The sequence below is a fragment of the Gallus gallus genome, chromosome Z, assembly GCF_016699485.2.
Source record: "Gallus gallus isolate bGalGal1 chromosome Z, bGalGal1.mat.broiler.GRCg7b, whole genome shotgun sequence".
Lineage (NCBI taxonomy): Eukaryota > Metazoa > Chordata > Aves > Galliformes > Phasianidae > Gallus > Gallus gallus.
This window is the reverse complement of record NC_052572.1, coordinates 31489794-31508223: the sequence shown is the minus strand read 5'-3', so window position 1 is coordinate 31508223 and position 18430 is coordinate 31489794. Positions and strand designations below refer to the sequence as shown.

Genomic DNA, 18430 nt, shown 5'->3' with positions numbered 1-18430 from the left:
GAAAACTGGAACAGTCTTAGCATCAAAAGTAGGAATTGAGCCTAACTCAGAATACTAGTAATTAATACAGTCTTTTCTTTCACAAGAAATGTGAGTTTAAATGCTTTCCAAGAGGATTTTGATCTTGATTGTTTTGACTAAATGCCTGATTCTCACTTTAAAACAGTGAAGGAGAAGCAAGATATCTTTCATCCATTCAGACAACTGGGAAAGAAGGTACATACTGATTGAAAATTCTGGATACAGTCCTCAAAGTTGGATAAAAATATGTTTGGTCTATGAATCCTAGCATGCCTTCCCAAGAGTATACTAGGAAACAGAGCCATCTCTGTAAATGCAATGTCAAAACATAATGGTGATGAATCTCAAGGTGTGAAGTCTCAGGAAGCAGACTTTGGAGAGACTGAGTGTTGGGTGTAAAATACCAGTAGTCTTCTTCAAGTATTTGCATGTGTCTAGAGCAGAACATTTTGATCTCTCTGACTCCAGTACATTCTTTAGGTACTGATTCTCTCTACCTTTTCCTAGGATAGTTTCAACATCCAGATCATAACAAAGGAATGAACAGTGGCATTATCGGAAAAAGCATCAACATAAGATTTCTGCAGCGAAGGGTGACTTTGTAAGCAAAGCTGACTTCCCAGAGAGAAAGAAAAATGCAGTGACTTCGAGGAGGGAAGGAGAAAGGCTTCTTGAAGCCAACTGAACTGGATGAAAGGCTGTATGTTGTGAGGGCTACATGAATTCTAGTGGTCTAAGGAGACCCAGCTGGTTTATGCAGAATGATACTAAAAACTACATGGGCTGTTATGTTTCTACTGGTTTCTACTCCCTCAAGCTTTTCCTGTTAAAAAGCATTCGAGAGGGAGAGGGAGATGTAGAAATGTCTCTCTTGTTATCTGCAGTTGCTCCTTTCTGCTGTTAGAGTAGCTTTTTATAAGGTAGATATTTTGGACCTTCAAAAATGTCTGTGTATGTTAAAGTAATACAGGGTTATGAGATATAGCAGATTTAGTATTTCCACACCCTTTGCCCCTCCATGTTACTGGTGATGCCTGGTCATTTATACCTGAAGCTTGAGTTCTCAAATGATATAGGTATGAAAAAAAAGGCAGGAGGGAAAGGGTGATTTTCCTTTGGTCGTATTTTGTTTATTTTGTGAAATGATACTGTTATTCTTCATTCCTCCTGCATACAAATGAGATTCAGAGTTCAAATATTAGCAACAGCAGCTTTAAAATTCATCACTTTACAGCTGTTAAATCCATTTCCTCTCGGTTTGTCCCCTTGGCAACAAAAATTAAAAGGCAGCCATGTGATGAAAATAAAAGGCAGTTCATCAGAGCCTGTCTTTGCCTAACACACTGTGAGATTCTGACTGATTATAGGCTTGAAGTTGGCTCAAGCCAGAAAACTGGAGGAGGGAAGTTTATGAATGCTTTGAGTTCTTGCCGTGTGCTATGGACACTGTATTAATTCTTAAAAGCTGGAGAAAATGGAGATATAGGTAATGGCAGTGGCAACACCATCTAGTTAGAAAATAAACAATTTTCTGTATACAGAATTGAGAGTACTGAATGACATTTTACTGCTGGAAGTGAGGGTTTCAGCTTGCTATATCTGTGTATTTCCACACTGAACAATCTCTTGTATTGTTAATTATGATGTAAGTTCCTGGCACTCACTGAACAGCTAAGGGCAAAATTTCACATGCTACATATCAAAGTCTTTGAGATCCATACCACTGTGAGAAGGAACCCTTACATATGACAAGTAGATGACCAAAACAGAGAGATGCACTTTAACAGAAGAAAGGGATTTATGGAGTCAGCTTTACACAGTAAAACACTTTTTTTAATGCTAGTGAGAGCACAGTTGGGCTAAATTCATATCCGCTTCATTTGCTAAAATGATTTTAACTTAATACTAAATTCCTATTTAAGAATGATGTAAAATTTACCTTCCAGTTCTCAGATATATGTATAGATGGGCCTATTACAGAAAAACCAACCTTCTAAAGTCTTTTAGTTAGTTAAAGTGTCTTTCCATGTGGTGTTCTTTTTCAGTTTTTCTTAGTACTTTTTGGGCGTGTGCAGGAACCACAAACTCCTCTGTATTATCTGAGTGACCAAGGGAAGACAAGTCTGGTAAAAATCAAAGAAAACTGTATGAACTCTTACATCAACAAACTTGTCTTGAAATCTTAAAAACTCACCCAATAACAGACATGCTCATTTATATCTGGGCCAAGTCTGCAATAAAAGTTTCTTTTTCTCATCCTACTCAGCTTCCCCACTCTGATTGTCTTACAGGTACTGATCTTGCTAGACAAATTAGCACAGGTATGTGATGACATGAATAACTGCTTTTGAACCCTTTTTCCGAGGTATCCTCTTCAACAGACTATAACAGTTTCCTTTGGAGATGTCAGCTGTCATCCTTAAACAACTGGGCTGATGTGAATGAGCAATATGCAGTTTCAAATTCCTTGGCAAGGGGATGTGAACTTAAAGTGTCTGAATTTTAAACTCTCCAAATCTCCATATCAACACCAACACTGTGCTGGTAGTTCCTGGTCTGTACTAGTCAGATATTCTACCCAACAAAGTATTAGTAATATTAGCTGCAGTTAATAACACTAGTAAAGATATTTTTGGGCTAAAACCAAAGTGCAGCTTCATTGAAAACAAAATGAAAGAAGGGCATCAATGTATCTTTTGGCTTCTTCTCTGTGTGTAACTTACAATTGGGAGATTATGCAGAACCAGGTGGAAAAATCCCTCTTGGAAAAGCACCCTCTGGAAGGTCACAGAGGACAGTTGTTTGCTAAATTCCTCCAACGTGGCAAGTTGCAGAACTACTTGGCAAATCTATCCACAAGCTCCATGGTCATTCATTGCCTGCCCTCATGCAAAGACTACAACTCTGATGCTGGTTCTTGTCTCAGACTGGAAGATCCCTTTTTGACAGTCCAGTAGGTAGAGAGCTCTTTATTCAAAATGAGTCATCACTGTTTCTGAGAACACAAGGCTCATAACTGAAAAAACAGACTCTCCCTGTGCCTTCAACTCTGAAAACCACTGAATTAAATCCAAACAGAAACACCTCCCAAGTTCACAGTTTGGGTCAGAAGCAAAGAACTGTAGAAGACAAGTACTAGGGTAGAATCTCAGACACTGATTATCTCAGTAGTCCATACAGAGGAAGATAGAAGCTGCTTGGGCAGTACCACATACAAGATGATCCTTCTGCATGATAAACAGCAAGGGCATGTGACAAATCAATCTATTGCAATTGGTCAGCTTATATTAGTTCCACCAATTCATCTTCAAGAGGATTTATTCCAAAAATAAATTAGCCACCCAAACAAGTATTTCCTTCTCTTCCTATAATAATGATTCCTTCCCATCTAATATGCTGCAGTTTAGCTATCTGTAAAACTGGTTAATTTTGAAGCATTTTTTCAAAGAAATATATATCATTGTTCTGATATCCCAACACTTAGTGAAGACAAGCTATGGTGTTAGAGAACAATGTTAACATGATTAACTGAATACAAACTTCTAAACTGGCTAGGTCAGTTCTTCCCGTTCTGATTTTAAAGCTCGAAGTACTCTCATACAGTATATGAGAGTATATATCTATTATATATATACCTATTTTTCTAACGCCATTTTTTCAAAGATGGATCATCTTGTTTTCAAGTACTGCATCAGCTGTTGCATTAGTACTGCTAATGACAACGTGCTCTGGAATTACAGAATCACAGAACTGCAGGGGTTGGAAGGGACCTCTAGAGATCAAGTCCAATCCCCCTGCCAAAGCAAGCTCCCTAGACCAGGTTGCACAGGTGGGTGCTCAGATGGGTCCTGAATGTCTCCAGAGAAGGAGACTTCACAACCTCTCTGGGCAGCCTATTCCAGTGCTCCATCACCCTTACTGTGTGTGTTCTTATGCACATTTGCGTGGAACTTCCTGTATTTCAGTTTGTGGCCATTTCCCCTTGTCCTATCACCACGTACCACTAAAAAGAGTCTGGTCTCATCCTTTTGCCTCCCAGACCTCAGATATTTATCGTATTTGATCAGAGCCCTCCACAGTCTTCAATTCCTGCGGCTGGACAGACCCAGGTTGCTCAGCCTTTGCTCATAAGAGAGGTGCTCAAGACCTTTTATCATCTTTGTGCCCCTCCACTGTACTCTTTCCAGAAGATTCCTGTCTTTTTTGTACCAAGGAGCCCAGAACTGGACACAACACTCCAGGTGAGGCCTCACCAGGGCAAAGTAGAGGAGGAGAATCACCTCCATTGACTTGTTAGCCACATTCTTTTTAATGTACCCCAGGATGCCATTGGCCTTCCTGGCCACCAGGGCACACTGCTGGCTCATGGTCCACCTGTTGTCCACCAGGACTTCCAAGTCCCTCCCTGCAGAGCTCCTTTCCAGCGGGTAATCACCCAACCTGCACTGGTGCATGCAGTTATTCCTCCCTAGGTGCAAGACTCTATACTTGCTCCTGTTAAAACTCATCTGGTTCCTCTCTGTGCAACTCTCCAGTCTATCCAGGTCTCGCTGAATGGCAGCACAGCCTTCTGGTGTGTCAACCATTCCTCCCAGCTTCATATCATGAGCAAACTTGCTGAGGGTGGACAATATCCCCTCATCAAGGTAATTGATAAAGATGCTGAACAAGCCCAGGCCAGCACCGATCCCTGAGGAACACCACTAAATACAGGCCTCCATTTGGACTCTGTGCTGCTGATCACAACCCTCTAAGCTCTGCCAGTCAGCCAGTTCTCAACCCACCTCACTATCCACTTAACTATTCCACACTTCCTCGTTATAAGGATGTTGTGGGAGACAGTGCCAAATGCCTTGCTGAAATCAAGGTAGACTACATCCACAGCTCAAACTGTGTTCCTTGAAGCATTTTCGAAAAAAGAAACTTCCAAGAAGTTACATTTTCTGCAAGTGGGGTCTGTCAGATACTCAGTTACCATCAGCAGAATCCATTAAAATTAAAAACACAAAAACAAACAAACAAACAAAAAAACTTTAATCTGAACAAACCAGACTCTCCTTATAGGTATTAAGTGTCTGAAAAATCTATGATAAGGTTAATATGCTTTGTCACTTACTTGGCTTAACTTCTCTGCTACGGGCAAGACCTGTGGTTTTAAACAATCCTGTTTGTGTGTAAATAAATGCTCTTTTAATTTGCCATAACTTCAAGTATTTTGTTTTGTAGTTATAAATAATTAGCATACCTTTTATGATTTTTTTAAACTCAGTTCCACCTTAAGGGGAATACTTTCTCTTCTACGCACATGTGTAACCTCCAATAGCAATAATAACAGTTATGAAGTATGGCCCCAAGGGAGACAATTTCCCTAAAAACTTTTAAAATGTAAATCTATGCACCATTCTTGCCAGCATGCATGCTCCAGTAAGTGAAACTAATATTCTGTACTTGCCAGCATAATAATCCAAAAATTGAATAAATTCCAAGCGCTAAACTTACGAGAAAGTTCCTAATTTTAACTTTGCATAGCAGCATGCTTGGTGTTACCTCCAACTGCTACTCACTTCTTGCTGTCTGGCTTCTGAAGCGGAAGTTTTATGTTGAGATGATGGAGGAGAAAAGTCTTGTGTTTAGTTTGATTGTGTACTTCTGCCAGTATAATTTCTGGAAAATGTATTGTATTCTAGTCAGTTCCATGAAAAATAAGATTTATTTAGACAGATAAAGTTAGAATGCATAACCACACACTTAATATATTTAGACTAGAAATTACAGCAATTGGGATCACAGTTACCTTTGATCTCAGGTTGGTTTTCTACAGTTTAATTCTGCTTAATGCTATGGACTACTCTTGGTGTACACATTTGGGAATAAGATTCGATCTATAATAATCATTACCATTTTCTGACAAGAATGGTTATGAGTGGTGTTTGACCTAAATTTTGTGTATGTACTCTGCTCAGAAGTGTAATACTGTGTCTGTGAATGAATAAGTACATGTGTATAACCATTAACAAAATTATGCTGTAAGTACTGAAGAGTAAGCATATAAAAGCTGAAATGCATTCAACCATTAATTAGATTAGTGCTTGAGAGAAAGATTTATCAGACTCTTGTTTATGTTTTAAGTTCAGAGTTGGGATTTTTCAAGCATAAGCGTAATATGAATACATATATGAGTCCTCTCTCTCTGGAGACCTAGAGTTCCCTAAAATACGTATTTTATAAATTTTGTAGTAAGACATCCAATTGAAACTTCCATACAAAAATGCTGTGCAGTAAAAAAACATACTGACATGGTATTGATTCACAATTCAGTGTCATAAAACCATACAATTGCTTTCGTGAATACACCTTCTTTTGTGACTTGTGCCAAAAATGTTGTCAAAGAGGTTTTGTAGGAAATATCATTTTCACAGTGAAGTCAGTGTTTATGACTGAGGTAGAACAGGACCAGGATATTATTCTCATTTCATTTTTCAAATCCTGTCTCCATTACTCTTTTCAGATTGCATTCCCAACAGACACCTAATGAATGGTGTAACAGCCACACAAAATGTCTTGGTTTTCTGTAAGGACTTATCTTCTGAGTTTACTTCTCCTCCACGTCTTCTAATAAATCTAAGCAGAGCCTTATTAATATTAACTTCTGTTGTTTTACCAGAAAGATGTTCTAAAAAAAGTCAGTGAGGTAGACATGTCATCCAGTATTCATACTTCTACCATGAGTATATTTTAGATTAGCCTGAGAAATGAAGCACAGAATTGTAGGGGTTGCGTAGAATTGAAGGGAGCTCTAGAGATTAAGTCCAACCTCCTCCCTGATACAGCTGTTTTCCCACAGCAGGTCACACAGGAAAGTGTCCAGAAAGGTTTTGAGGATCTCCAAAGGAGACTCCACACCTCCCTGGGCATCCTGTTCCAGTACTCCTTCATTCTCATAATAAAGAAGTTAATACTACTGGAGATTAATAACAGAACAGCAAGTACTTGGTGTTGTTGTTGCTGTTTTAAGATTCCCTATGTCTTCTTTTTAAAAAGTGTTCCTAACAGAATACAGCATAATGGATTTTGTTGTAGTAATTGTCTTTTGAGGAAAGCTTGCGTTTTAAAAAGCTGTCTGCAGTTTTATTTTAAAATCATGTGACAAATGCATGTAGATGAATGTATGGATGTATGCATCATTCATTAGCTCATAAACTCATCTAAGCTTAAAATACAAGAGAGATTCTCTTCCTCCAGGTTTTGAGGACAACAACCTTCAAAATTGCAAACATTAATAGCTATTCTACTTATACTAACGAAGTCACAACACAATTTTAATGTTGTGCATTAGGGGCACAACATCAAGCCCACCTTGGAGAACTTAATAGCATAAGACCTCCTCTTTCTGGAAAGGTTCCAGAGAGGTAATATGGTTTGCTTATGGTGAAACCAGTAAAATTTACTTCTGGTAAAAATAAGATACAATTGAGTAATTACTGTTGCAGTCCTTCTAAACCTGTTAGCATGTATAAGTCCCAGACCAGTAGTGTACTACAACCCCAAACAGTTTTCTTTGCTATTTTCTAGATGTTACTGCACAACTTGACTTCACTCATCATCAGTAAGTGAAAACTCATTATTTTGCTGTGATGTATATTTAAAGCATAGTTGTGTTGCATGTTTACTGAGAAGTCCACCTTTGCAAGTACAAGTGTGTGAGTACAACTAAGACCATGCAATTACTTTGAGTACAGCCTACGGTAATGATCTGGAAGGCATATCCCATACAAACACAGGGTGTCCTAGGAGGGACTGTTACACAGGGGATATTGAGCATTAGGTGTAAAACATTATTATTAGTACATTACATTACATAATACGTTAGTATTATGTAAAACACTATACACCTAATTTTGACTTTTTAAACTCCAAATAAACTTCTGACATCACCACATTTTATTTCAGTAAGCAACAGTTTAGAAAACAGTTATATAATTACATTGTTACATAAATAACATCTGTTCGTATATATGTATATATATGAATAAACAAAAATGATAGCTGTCTGATTTTGCATTTAGTGAATTCACTGTTGAGTAATGACACGTGCTGTTGAATTTCTATTGAAGACTTTATTCTACAGTCATTGAAGTCTGATGTAATATGGAATGCGGGTGAGACAGTTCATACAGCATTCACGGTTCCAGATAGATCAAACAGAATCCTAGTATTTGATCTGATGGGCAAGCGCTCATCAGATGACACTGGATGGAACAGTGCAAATTGTGAGCTAAATACTGAAAATTATTAATTTTTTTTCGAAGCCATAAACTGGAAGAATGATTTTTAAGCACTTAATTACGCACAGATTTTACAGTGCAGCACAGTAAAAGGATCATTTGGAGTTCTGCTGGCTATAATGAGAAATACTGCCTTGAAAGCCAGCTTTCTGCAAAAGTCCATCTGTCAGATAGTAGCAATAACAAAAACACTAAATGTACAAAGAGGGGTGTTCCTTTAAATTTGCATGAAAAACATTCTGCTTGTGAACGTGCAAATACCCGGATCATTTCCATCACAGGACAGCGCTCCACTTTACTTCCAGCAGACACAGAATGGGTTCGAAGGGACCTCAAAGCCCCCCCGGCCATACACCCACCCATCCGCCTTGGGCAGGGCTGCCGCCCCCCCCAACTCAGCTGTCCAGGGCCCCTTACAACGTGGACCCGAGTGCCTGCAGGGATGGGGCACCCACAGCTTCTCTGGGCAGCGCCGCCCTCAGTGAAGAATCTCCCCCTCAAATCAAACCTAAATCTCCCCTTTCTCCATCTACAACGGCTCCCGCTTGTCCTATCGCTGACTCTTTAACTGTGCTGTTGTTTTTGTCTGAGGAACAGCTCTTACCAAAGACAGCCGCACAACGGGCGAGCAAAGGCAGCGCGCCTCAGCCCGCCGCCCGCCGCCCGCCGCCCCCCCCCCACGGCGCAAGGCGCTCAGTGTCAGCCGGCGGGCGGCTCCGCTGCCCGGGCACCGCGGAGGGCAGTTCAGCCCACCCCGCCCCCCGGGATGCGCCGGGTGGTGCCGCGGGGCCGGCCCGGGGGGGCGGCGGGCAGGATTAGGTTTCAGGCCGGCGGGGCGTGCCTGAACGCGCTTCCCTGCGGCGCGGCGCCGTTACTTGGGGGCGGGAAGGGGGAAGGCGGAGATCGGGGCCCGCGGAGCCGCCGGGTAAGCGGGACAAGGGGGCTGCGGGGAGAGGGGTTCGGCGCACTTCAGGAAGCGTGCGCGCCGGCCGTGCGGAGTTGCGAGTCAGCTCTTTAAGTGTATTTATTCGCGAAGTTTTGTCGTCATGTTTCTGGCTCGGCGGGCGGGGCGGTCTGGAGGAGGAGAAAGGCCGCGGGGGGCCGAGCCTGTTGCTCCCCGCTCCCGGTGTCGCGGCACGGCCTGCGGCAGACAGGCGGCTGCGGGCCTGGCGGGGGCAGCCGTCCTCGCGTCACCGGCGGCCACGGGAGGGAAGGTCCCTGAGCGCCTCCTTCTCTCGTTCTTCTTCGTCCCCCCCCCCTCCCCCCTTCCGGCGGGCAGTTCCCATCCCTGGAGGATGTCTGCTCCCGCGACAGCTTGCAGCCGCAGGCCCCGAGCAAAGCCACTGGCTTTTCCTTGAGTGGGTGCGTTCGAGGGACTCGGTAGGCGCTGATGGGCTCCTTGGGGTACTGCGCTTCCACTGTGGATACCGCTTTCCGCGGGTGGCAGACGCTTCCTGCAGCGCGGACCCCACTGTTGGTCCCCGAGTGCGCGTTCAGGCACGGTCCTTTCAGCAGAGTGGGTGCGAGGCCTTAGTTTTGCCTTCTAGTAGGTGGGGCTGTGAGAGGAAAAGGGTTTGCTGTATGGGATGCTTTCTGTCTAGGGTGGATTTCCGTTCTGCTTCCAGTACATTTTTGTGTTACTGGGAAGAATAATAGGCAAAAAAAAATCTCTCTCAGGGCTGACCCTGTGAGCTCTGTGTACCACATCTCATAGGATTGATTTGCAGCCTGGCTGAGCAATGCTACATTCTTTTTTTTTTCCCTTTTCTTTCAGCTTTTAAAAACAGAGCCTCATCCCTTTTGCTTCTTAGCACACGCAGGAAACTTAGCATAACTTGCTGAAAAGAAAACGTTATTCCTAGCCATGGTACTGGAGGCGATAGGCGGAGTCCTTTGCCCAGCAGAGCAGTAGCTGGGCCAAGCAAAAGGGCCTGGTTTCAGCTGTTGAGGCAGCCTGTTGTGTAATGCCTTGTTGTTTCTGTATCAGCAGGGCATTTTCCAAGATAACAACTTGTTGGGAGGGAAGAGTCTAAATAAATAAAGGGAAAAGTAGTAAAACGTGTCTGGGAAATGTCAATTCCCTACAAAAGTGGAAAGTAACATAGCATTAAAGGAACAAGAATGCTGAACAAAAATGCCTAAGGGCATATTAATGTAGGTGTTTTAATGGCAGAGAACATCATCGTAGTTTTCAACATTGTTACCCGTTGTTGGGGTACAAGTATTTAATACGTCCCTGTTGCATCAACAGAGCACATGTGTAACATTTACTGACTACAGCCAGTGTTTCTGCTGGCTTTTTTTGTGCTATCAAGAAACTTTTCATTGGGAACTGGATACATTCTCCCTCTCTTCATGTAACAGTGCACTGGGAAAGCTAGATTGATTTCAGCACTGGGGAAAAAAAGGAGCTGCGCTACTTACATACTAATTGATGTGCTTTATTTTCAGTATGGCACTGTGTTTGTGAATTCTGTGGAGCAATCAGTAGATTAGAAACAAAAAAATGCTTGAAATTATGTGGTCCATATTTCATGCAAGAAAATTTTAAATTCTGAAGATGATATACTTTACGTTTTCTAATTGGCTTTCCACTGAAACATCCTACTGAAGCAGTTTCAGCAAATACGATATCAAGCTGATAATGTAGTCTGTCATCATTGGTAAGGACAGCTTTGTTTTGCCACAGGCATTCTCAACAAGTCAGTGCATAAATATGTCATTTTGTTTTCAGTGCCCTCTTTTCACGCGGAAATTGGTTTGGAGTACACTTGGTTGTTGCTTGTGGAATAATTGGCCTATATGGTTGCGGAGTAGTTCTTTAACAGGCTTTTCAAACTCAGTTCTTGTATTGCTTGTATCATATTCTCTTTATGTGCTGTAATGACTTCCTGCATGATTCTTCCTTTATTTTCACAGTATGCGATAGAAGTTTTACAGCATTTTTGGTTTGTAAGGACAGTGATGACTCTTCATTGGCTTAACAGTGAGGCTTTTCTTTTTTTTTAACCATTTATGTATCCTGTCTTTACCTCTATGAAGAATCCAGTATATGCTAAGAGATGCAACTACTGTAGAAACTGTGTTTAATTAAGTTTATCTAAATTCAATGAATTTGGTAATAAACTCTGTATACTGGAAAAGTGAATAGGCAATATAAACCATGTCTAAGCTTCTTAGAGCGGGTTGGGATGTGTAGTGTCACATATATTTTGTGTATGCTGAGAAGCTGCTTTTCAGTTCCTGAAGCTAATCCTGTATTTCTAGTGTTTAAAGAAAATTATTTCAGTTAATCTCAATTTATTTATTGCAAGATTTCTTTTCTGTAAACAGATTATCTGTTTGGTTTTTTTAATAGTACACCAAAAAAGTTCCCCTACTGTGTTTTTTTTGTTTGTTTGTTTGTTTTTGTTTTGTTTGCAGAACTCTTTACCAGTTACTTGTGAATACTTTGCATCACATATATTTATCTGCAAATGAAAGTAGGAGGTGTCATTTAGGCCCAGTTCTGGCTTAGAATTGTAACTTGCGCATCAGCTAGCGTAAAACATTCATGTAGAGCTCTTGACTGTATTACAGAATATTATTAATTAAAGAGAAACAAAGAGATTGTACGTTGGTCTGAAAGCTTTGCAGGTTTCCTTAAAACTTATGTGTGCAGAAGATTAAAATAGTTGAATGTTCAAAATCTGGTTTTCATAGTTGTTTAGCTTTACTGGCATACTTTCTTCTGAGATACAGAGCTGCTGCTATTGCCTTTCTACCCCGTTTTCATACATTCAGTGTTCTGCTAAGTTTCAGGAGTCTAGCATTGTCACTTTACAAACCAAATAGCTTATAGTTTCCATACAGCCTTTCTGTCAATTTGTGAACTGGCTTTTTGTTTCTGCTTTGAATGTTTTGGAACAGTTTTCCTTTAACATAGCTTTTAAATGTGTATTTCATACTTCTCATACTTTCCTGTTACTTTTCTGGCAGTCAGTGGAGATCTGCTTTGCTCTTTGTGGGACTTAATTTTGTTTATATTAAGCCTTCACTAATAGATTTGACAGGTATTGAGTCAGTTCTCTTCTGTCATACAGAAGTGTGCAGTCCCTCTGCTGATGAAATGGGTGGTTGATGTTAATTCTGCCTATTGGTATCTTGTTGTGGAAGCAGTAGGCTAGCCTTTTTTTGTAGTTGCCTTTATTCTTTTCCACTGCCTGTTTCTTTTTCCCCCCCCCTTTTTTTTTCCTCCTCTGTGCTCAAGTATGTTTATCACTGTCACTGTGAGTAGTGAAGGCTGTGCTTGTCAGACTACAGTTGTTGAGATTGTATAATACTTCTGGGAGTCCTTGAAAGTGCTGTATGAACAGCCGAATTGCCTTCATGGCAATAGAAGGATAGGAAGCATGAGATCTTTCAGTTGAGCTTGAATGGTTTCAAATGGCTTTGTATTGACGAGACGTGTTTTCCAGGAGTACGAGGATCACTGTAATTTTCTTCACAGGGATGTTAGCCAGGGTGAGGGAGGTAGCTGGGTGAAATAGAAAAGGTTGGTTAAATTGCAAGCAATACAGAAGGTTTCCTGGTAATCAGTGTCTTCTGTTTCCCATGTGGTTTGGTTTTTATTCTTCTGCCAACCAGAGCTAACACAATATGCCTGTTTGAGTGACAGCCAGAAAGTGGGGGAATAGAAAGGCATGGGATAAAAGTAAAGTAAGAAGGAACACCTTTTGCCCAGACCCGGGTGCTGAAATTTAATTAGAATTTTTGAAATACTCTTCTTATCATCTACGGAGTGTAGGCTTTGATTACCATGTTGCTACACTGAGACAGATTTGGTTTTAATCTCCTGCAGCTCCTAGCCAAAGCTTGGACCTGGAGATTGCTCTTAAGATAGGCACTTCCTTTGTATCCTGGGGGCATATAAAGTAATGCAAGAGCTACAAGGCAAAGCCTATTACTCTGTTTTCTATCTTTGGCATCACATGTTTGCTAATCCAGTGCTGTGAGCATGAGTTTCCGAGGTATTATCTGAAATGGATTTGTGAAATAGTAGATGGAGCATGTGTAAATGCAGAAGAGGAAGTTTCCTTGTAGGAGTTACAAGATCAGGTGTGAAAGAGTAATAATTAGAAGGAACTCATGTTTTCCTTTTTCACAAGTCTTATGCCTGTTCTGCTTAATAAGGTTTGCATGACTGCAGTGAAAAGGAGGTATTGAGCATACACTTTGTCTACCTTGAAAATTCTTAAACCTATGGATTTGAGTGCTTTAGGAGTGGGCACTAAGAATCCAGGGCTGCAGCATTTTTTCTGGCAGCTGTTCTATGAGAAGACCAGCTGCAGTGACAGAGGGATGTGTATGTAACACATTTTTGTGTGTTACTGTGGGAAGAGTCGAATTTTAGAAGTGCAAGTGTATTAATGATTATATGATGTAGGGGATTATCTTTAGCTTTTGTGCAAGCTTAGCAGAAGATTAAGTTTCTCGTTGTGTACTTAGCTAAAATTACTTGTGTGTTTATTTTACTTTTTTACTATAAAACAAGAGTAAAGGGATGAGGTGCCTATTTTTAAAAGTCACACCTGTGTCTTTGGAAACACTGAATTAATTTGCTGTTCATTTGGCAGTACTTCTTCCGTAGCCATTAAAAAAGTCTAAGTCAGTCAATGTTATTATTGTGAAGAGATTAGTGAACTTTAGGACTGGAGCACATAAATAGTTAAATCTACTTTGAGATGAGCTAGTAAGCTCTTTGAGTCATGACTGCTGTTTGTGTCATATATAGAAGGACAGGTTTTGGCTTTGGACTCCTGCGATACAGATGGCCAGGAGTATGGAAAACGAGATGATCAGAAACAGTCTTTCATTCATTCACGTATCTAGAATTTGTGATGGTATTGTAATAATATTCACTATAGCAAATGAAAGATATACTTAGACAACTCTTTGTTGAAATGTGTCTCCATACTTCTCCTTGGACAAGGTTTGCTGGGTGCATTATTACTGAAATACCTAGAAGTGTGCTGTGTTAAAGGCCAGGAGCTGTTGCTGTGGTGGGTGGGAGTGGTGTCTATGGACACGTCCCTGTACTGCATCTTGGGCAGATGCATGCTTGCTACCCTTGTACTTCAGCTAGGCTGATGTGCCACTAAGCTGGTGCTGACAGATCCCAACTGTTAGCATGGATGTGGCACAGCAGGAGAAGAGTTGGGTGGCTTTTGCCACGTCGGAGTGTGCACAGAGCAAAGGATGTCATCTCGAACTGTGATTAATACTATGAATGCCTTGGGTATGCCTTGGGGCATTGCTTCTTTTTCAGTGGAAGTGTCCTGAAGGAAAACATTCTGACAGCAATTCCTGTCTTGATCCTTCTTTGAGCTGCGGTCTACAAGAGCATTAGGTGGGTCAGCTGAGGTGTCAATCCCTGGCAATACAAAAACAAAATAAGGAAAATTTAGGAGAAGTAAAATAAAGTGAGAGTTAAAAACTGATTTGCTGGCACTAAGATGGCACTGGGGCAGTTTTCCTACCTCTAATGTATGAGGTAAGTGAAAAGTGTATCATGAGAGTCTTAGCAGTGTACAGCAATTTTTTCATTGCAGATTAAGTAGGATCATCTCTATCTCTAGAAGTATACTTAATGACTTCTATTAACAAGTGTCTGTGTTCAGAAGAAAGCTTCAATTTCAAATCATCAGTGATGAGTATTCGAGGGTTGCACCAACACGGTGGTGACCTTGTCCATTTTATTGCTTGTAAACATGCCTTTCACAACACATTAGAAATGGGCAAGTTGGATCACACTGTAATGCAATATCCAATGCCTCTAAAAGATATCTCCTCTTCTTGAGATTCTTACAGATCTGAAGCAGAAGGCCTACAGTACAAGTAACCTTCTTTTTTTCTTGATTAGTTCCTCAGAATTTGAGAGTTGAAGATATGATGGCTGTGTCCATGTACATCTGTGGGACTGTGGGACTGAAATAACTAACTAATACTCTCCATATTTGTTTCATGCAGTTTTCTGACTGGATCTAAAACACAGCTGCATAAACAGTTGTGCACATAGAAGTAGGAGGGTGAAACAGGAAAGAAATTCTTTAATTGGCATTGCCACTGATAAAAAGACCTGTGAACACTACTTGTAAATGACTCTACTTGTAAATAGGGCCTCTGAACTGGCTATGTGATAATAGCTTTTTCATCTGAAAGTAAAAGTTACTGGTGTTTAAGGTTAGGGGAGAACCAGCTTCTTTCATTAATTTTTTTTAATAACCTCATCTAACCCTTCCTGTTAAATAGACAGTCTTGATTTTGAAGGGTGAACATGTGAAAACGCAAGATGTTCTTTGGTTTTGTTTTCAGATCTGGTAGTTGTGTGCTGGGATTTACCTTCTTAAGTAAGAAAACAAATTTATAAAGTCTTGTTTTATTTATTATTGATACGCATGTTTATGTAACTTGTATCATGGAAAAGGTTAGTTTAACACATTAAAAGGATTTGAATTTCGTGCCTATTTCTAACTGATATGTTGTCCTAAAAGTGATGATCAGTGTTTCTATAGCAATGTATTGGTAAATGCATATGCCATAAAATAAGCTGATATGAAGCTTGAGGCATACCGAAACTAGGGAAGTCTGGCAATAGAACTTGAAGCCACTTGATTTGGTTTTTCTTTTCAGACTGCAAATGATGCATGGTTGTCAAAATATTTATCCTGGCTTGTGGTCCTTCTAAGCAAATTTGTGTTGACAGCTTTTTTTTTTTTCTCACTTTTATTGTGGGGATTGATTCATGTTTATCCTGCTTAGCTTCTGTGGCTAATGGCCCTTTTGAATTTTAGTTACTCTGTCATACCCAGAGATCTATCACCACCATCCTTTCTTTATTATCCTATTCAAGGAAAAAAGTCACTTTTCCTGAGTGCTTAACTCTTCCTGAGTGCTGTGTGGTGTGTGTTTTCTGTGTGGTGCCTTTCTTAGAAGATTGAAGTTGGCATATTATCTTAAACTGCTTTCTTGTTACCGAGAAAACAAAGGTACTGTTAGGAAGGATAAATAAATAAAAAGCACAAGTTGGTTCATGCACCTGCAGTGATATTTAGATTTCTCACTTCATTTACCTCCTTCACAGTCTCCATCACAGTTGTGGATAGGCAGACTCTCCCACTCATACAAAATCACAGATTTCTGAGCAATGTTAGAAATGCCTTTTTTTTTTTTTTTTTTTAATTTCTAAAAGGCAAAAAGCCAACCAAAGAGCAACAACAACAAAAACCAGAAAACACCAAACAAGCAAAAAAACCGTTCAACCTCCCCAAACTCACAAAATACTAATCAGTTTCAGAATTCTTTGTAGGGTATTTTCTTGCCTGTGAATTTGTGCTGGCAAAAATCATTCATCAGCCATATCTGACTCTTATTATTGGTATATGTAAGCAGTGGAGGTTGTAGTGTGAGTTCTGGAGGTTGTAGTGTGACAGTTCTGCAAGTCCGGATAGCAGTAATGCTTTGTGACTCATGAATTTCTTCTTAGGTTCATGCACCTGATATTGTCAACACAGGGCTTGAAAATTGAACCTACAGGGAATGTTTTTATGAATCACTGGAAAGGAAAGCAATGAAATGCTGTGAAGTCTCAGTGACAGCTATGATTCATAGCTTCTAATTAAAGCAATGCAGAGCATATTGTGCAACAGTATACAGACAGGACCTTTGATATGGAAATGTAGAAATAAATTATCTAAGGAGATGTAGTTTTAGTGGGCTGTTGTTTTGGGGGCTTGGCAATCAATTTCAGAAGTCAATTTCTTTTCTTTCTGAGCTCACTACTTCGTATTCTATATCTGACAGTTTCCCTGTGTTTATTTTTTCAGGAAAAACCAGGACAATATTTGTATGTGCTGTCTCTTTCCATGTTGGAATAGGAGCTGAGAAGCAGAGAGCATGTTAGAAACAATTGGTAATCTTTTTTTTCTTTTTTGTGCTTAATTATAATTTGTATCGCTGTATTTGTCAAATGTGTTGTGCATAATAGATATAGGATATTGGTGTTTACAAATGAAGTGTTTTTTTTATGACAAATGCTTGGCAATTTTTTGTTTGCTTTTAGTATTAGGAAACACAAAGATGTACCATCATTCATTTAATGTATTTAATTTTTTTGTTGATTTTTTTTTTGTTGAAAAAAAGTTGTTTTTTTCTAGTTTTTTTAAAAGGTCTGTGTGGAAAAGACATCTTATTCTTTTTAGGGATATTTTTGTTTTTATTTGCAGTTGCTTCTAGCCACAATTCCTATACTGAATTTTAATGAAAAATTTCCACTTTTTTGCAACCCAGTTATTAATGGAAAAAAACAACTAACCAGCATATTATTTGCCTTCTGCTATGTGCTCTTCCTCTGACTTCATAATTCATTAAGACATATTTGGTTCAGTTCTGAATAAAAACCCTTCTAGACTTCTTTAGTTTGAAAAGGAGAGGTATTTAATAAAATTTATGTGCTTTCAGTATGACTGTTTCTAAACTGCCACTGACTTGAATGAATGTTGCTGCAGATACACATCGGGCCCTCCAGGCTGTGGAGCGCTTACAGGCAAAGCTTCGGGATAGAGGTGACATCGCAAATGAAGAAAAACTGAACTTATTAAAATCAGTGCTGCAGAGTCCTCTTTTTAATCAAATTCTCAACCTTCAAACTTCTGTTCAACAGCTGAGAGATCAGGTAGGAAAATTAGCCTCCCAGATGCAAGAGAAAAGTTGAAGGTGTAAAACCATGTATGTCGTTTTGCATGTTGAGTATTGAAATTACCCTAAATCAAAGATCTGATTCAAAGCTTTGGGGGACAGAGGAAGACACACCCAGTGACATTTCTGGGCTTTATAATGTCCCATTGTACATGGAGTATGCATACATTATTTTTTTTTTTATGTACGTGCTTGTAAGTTACTGTGTGCACTGGGGGGAAATTATGATACTGGGTAGTAAGTTAATGTATCGCTTTCTGTCATTGTCTTTGAAAAGCAAGTAATGTGTTTTGATTGTTCTTTCATTCTTCCCTGTACAATACTGGCTTCAAAAGGAGATGAATATATATTTTTCTTTATGTAAGAGTAAGAGGTTAAAAAGAAACAAC

General features: G+C 39.9%; 1 protein-coding gene across 22 annotated transcripts in view; it reads left to right on the top strand.

Annotated features, from left to right (window-relative positions):
• Positions 1–9201: 9201 nt before the first annotated feature.
• MPDZ (multiple PDZ domain protein) overlaps positions 9202–18430 on the top strand; it is a 100155-nt gene continuing 90926 nt past the window's right edge. For 18 of the 22 annotated variants that reach the window (XM_040655587.2, XM_015280115.4, XM_040655586.2 and 15 more), the window contains exons 1-3: positions 9202–9231; positions 17171–17256; positions 17852–18018. In XM_040655587.2, coding sequence (XP_040511521.1) covers positions 17241–17256; positions 17852–18018 — 183 coding nt within the window. In that variant the 5' untranslated portion in view covers positions 9202–9231; positions 17171–17240. Of the gene's footprint in view, positions 9687–14613; positions 14695–17170; positions 17257–17851; positions 18019–18430 lie in introns of those variants that run through there. The other 4 variants (XM_046905404.1, XM_015280109.4, XM_015280108.4 and 1 more) reach the window with 4 other exon arrangements.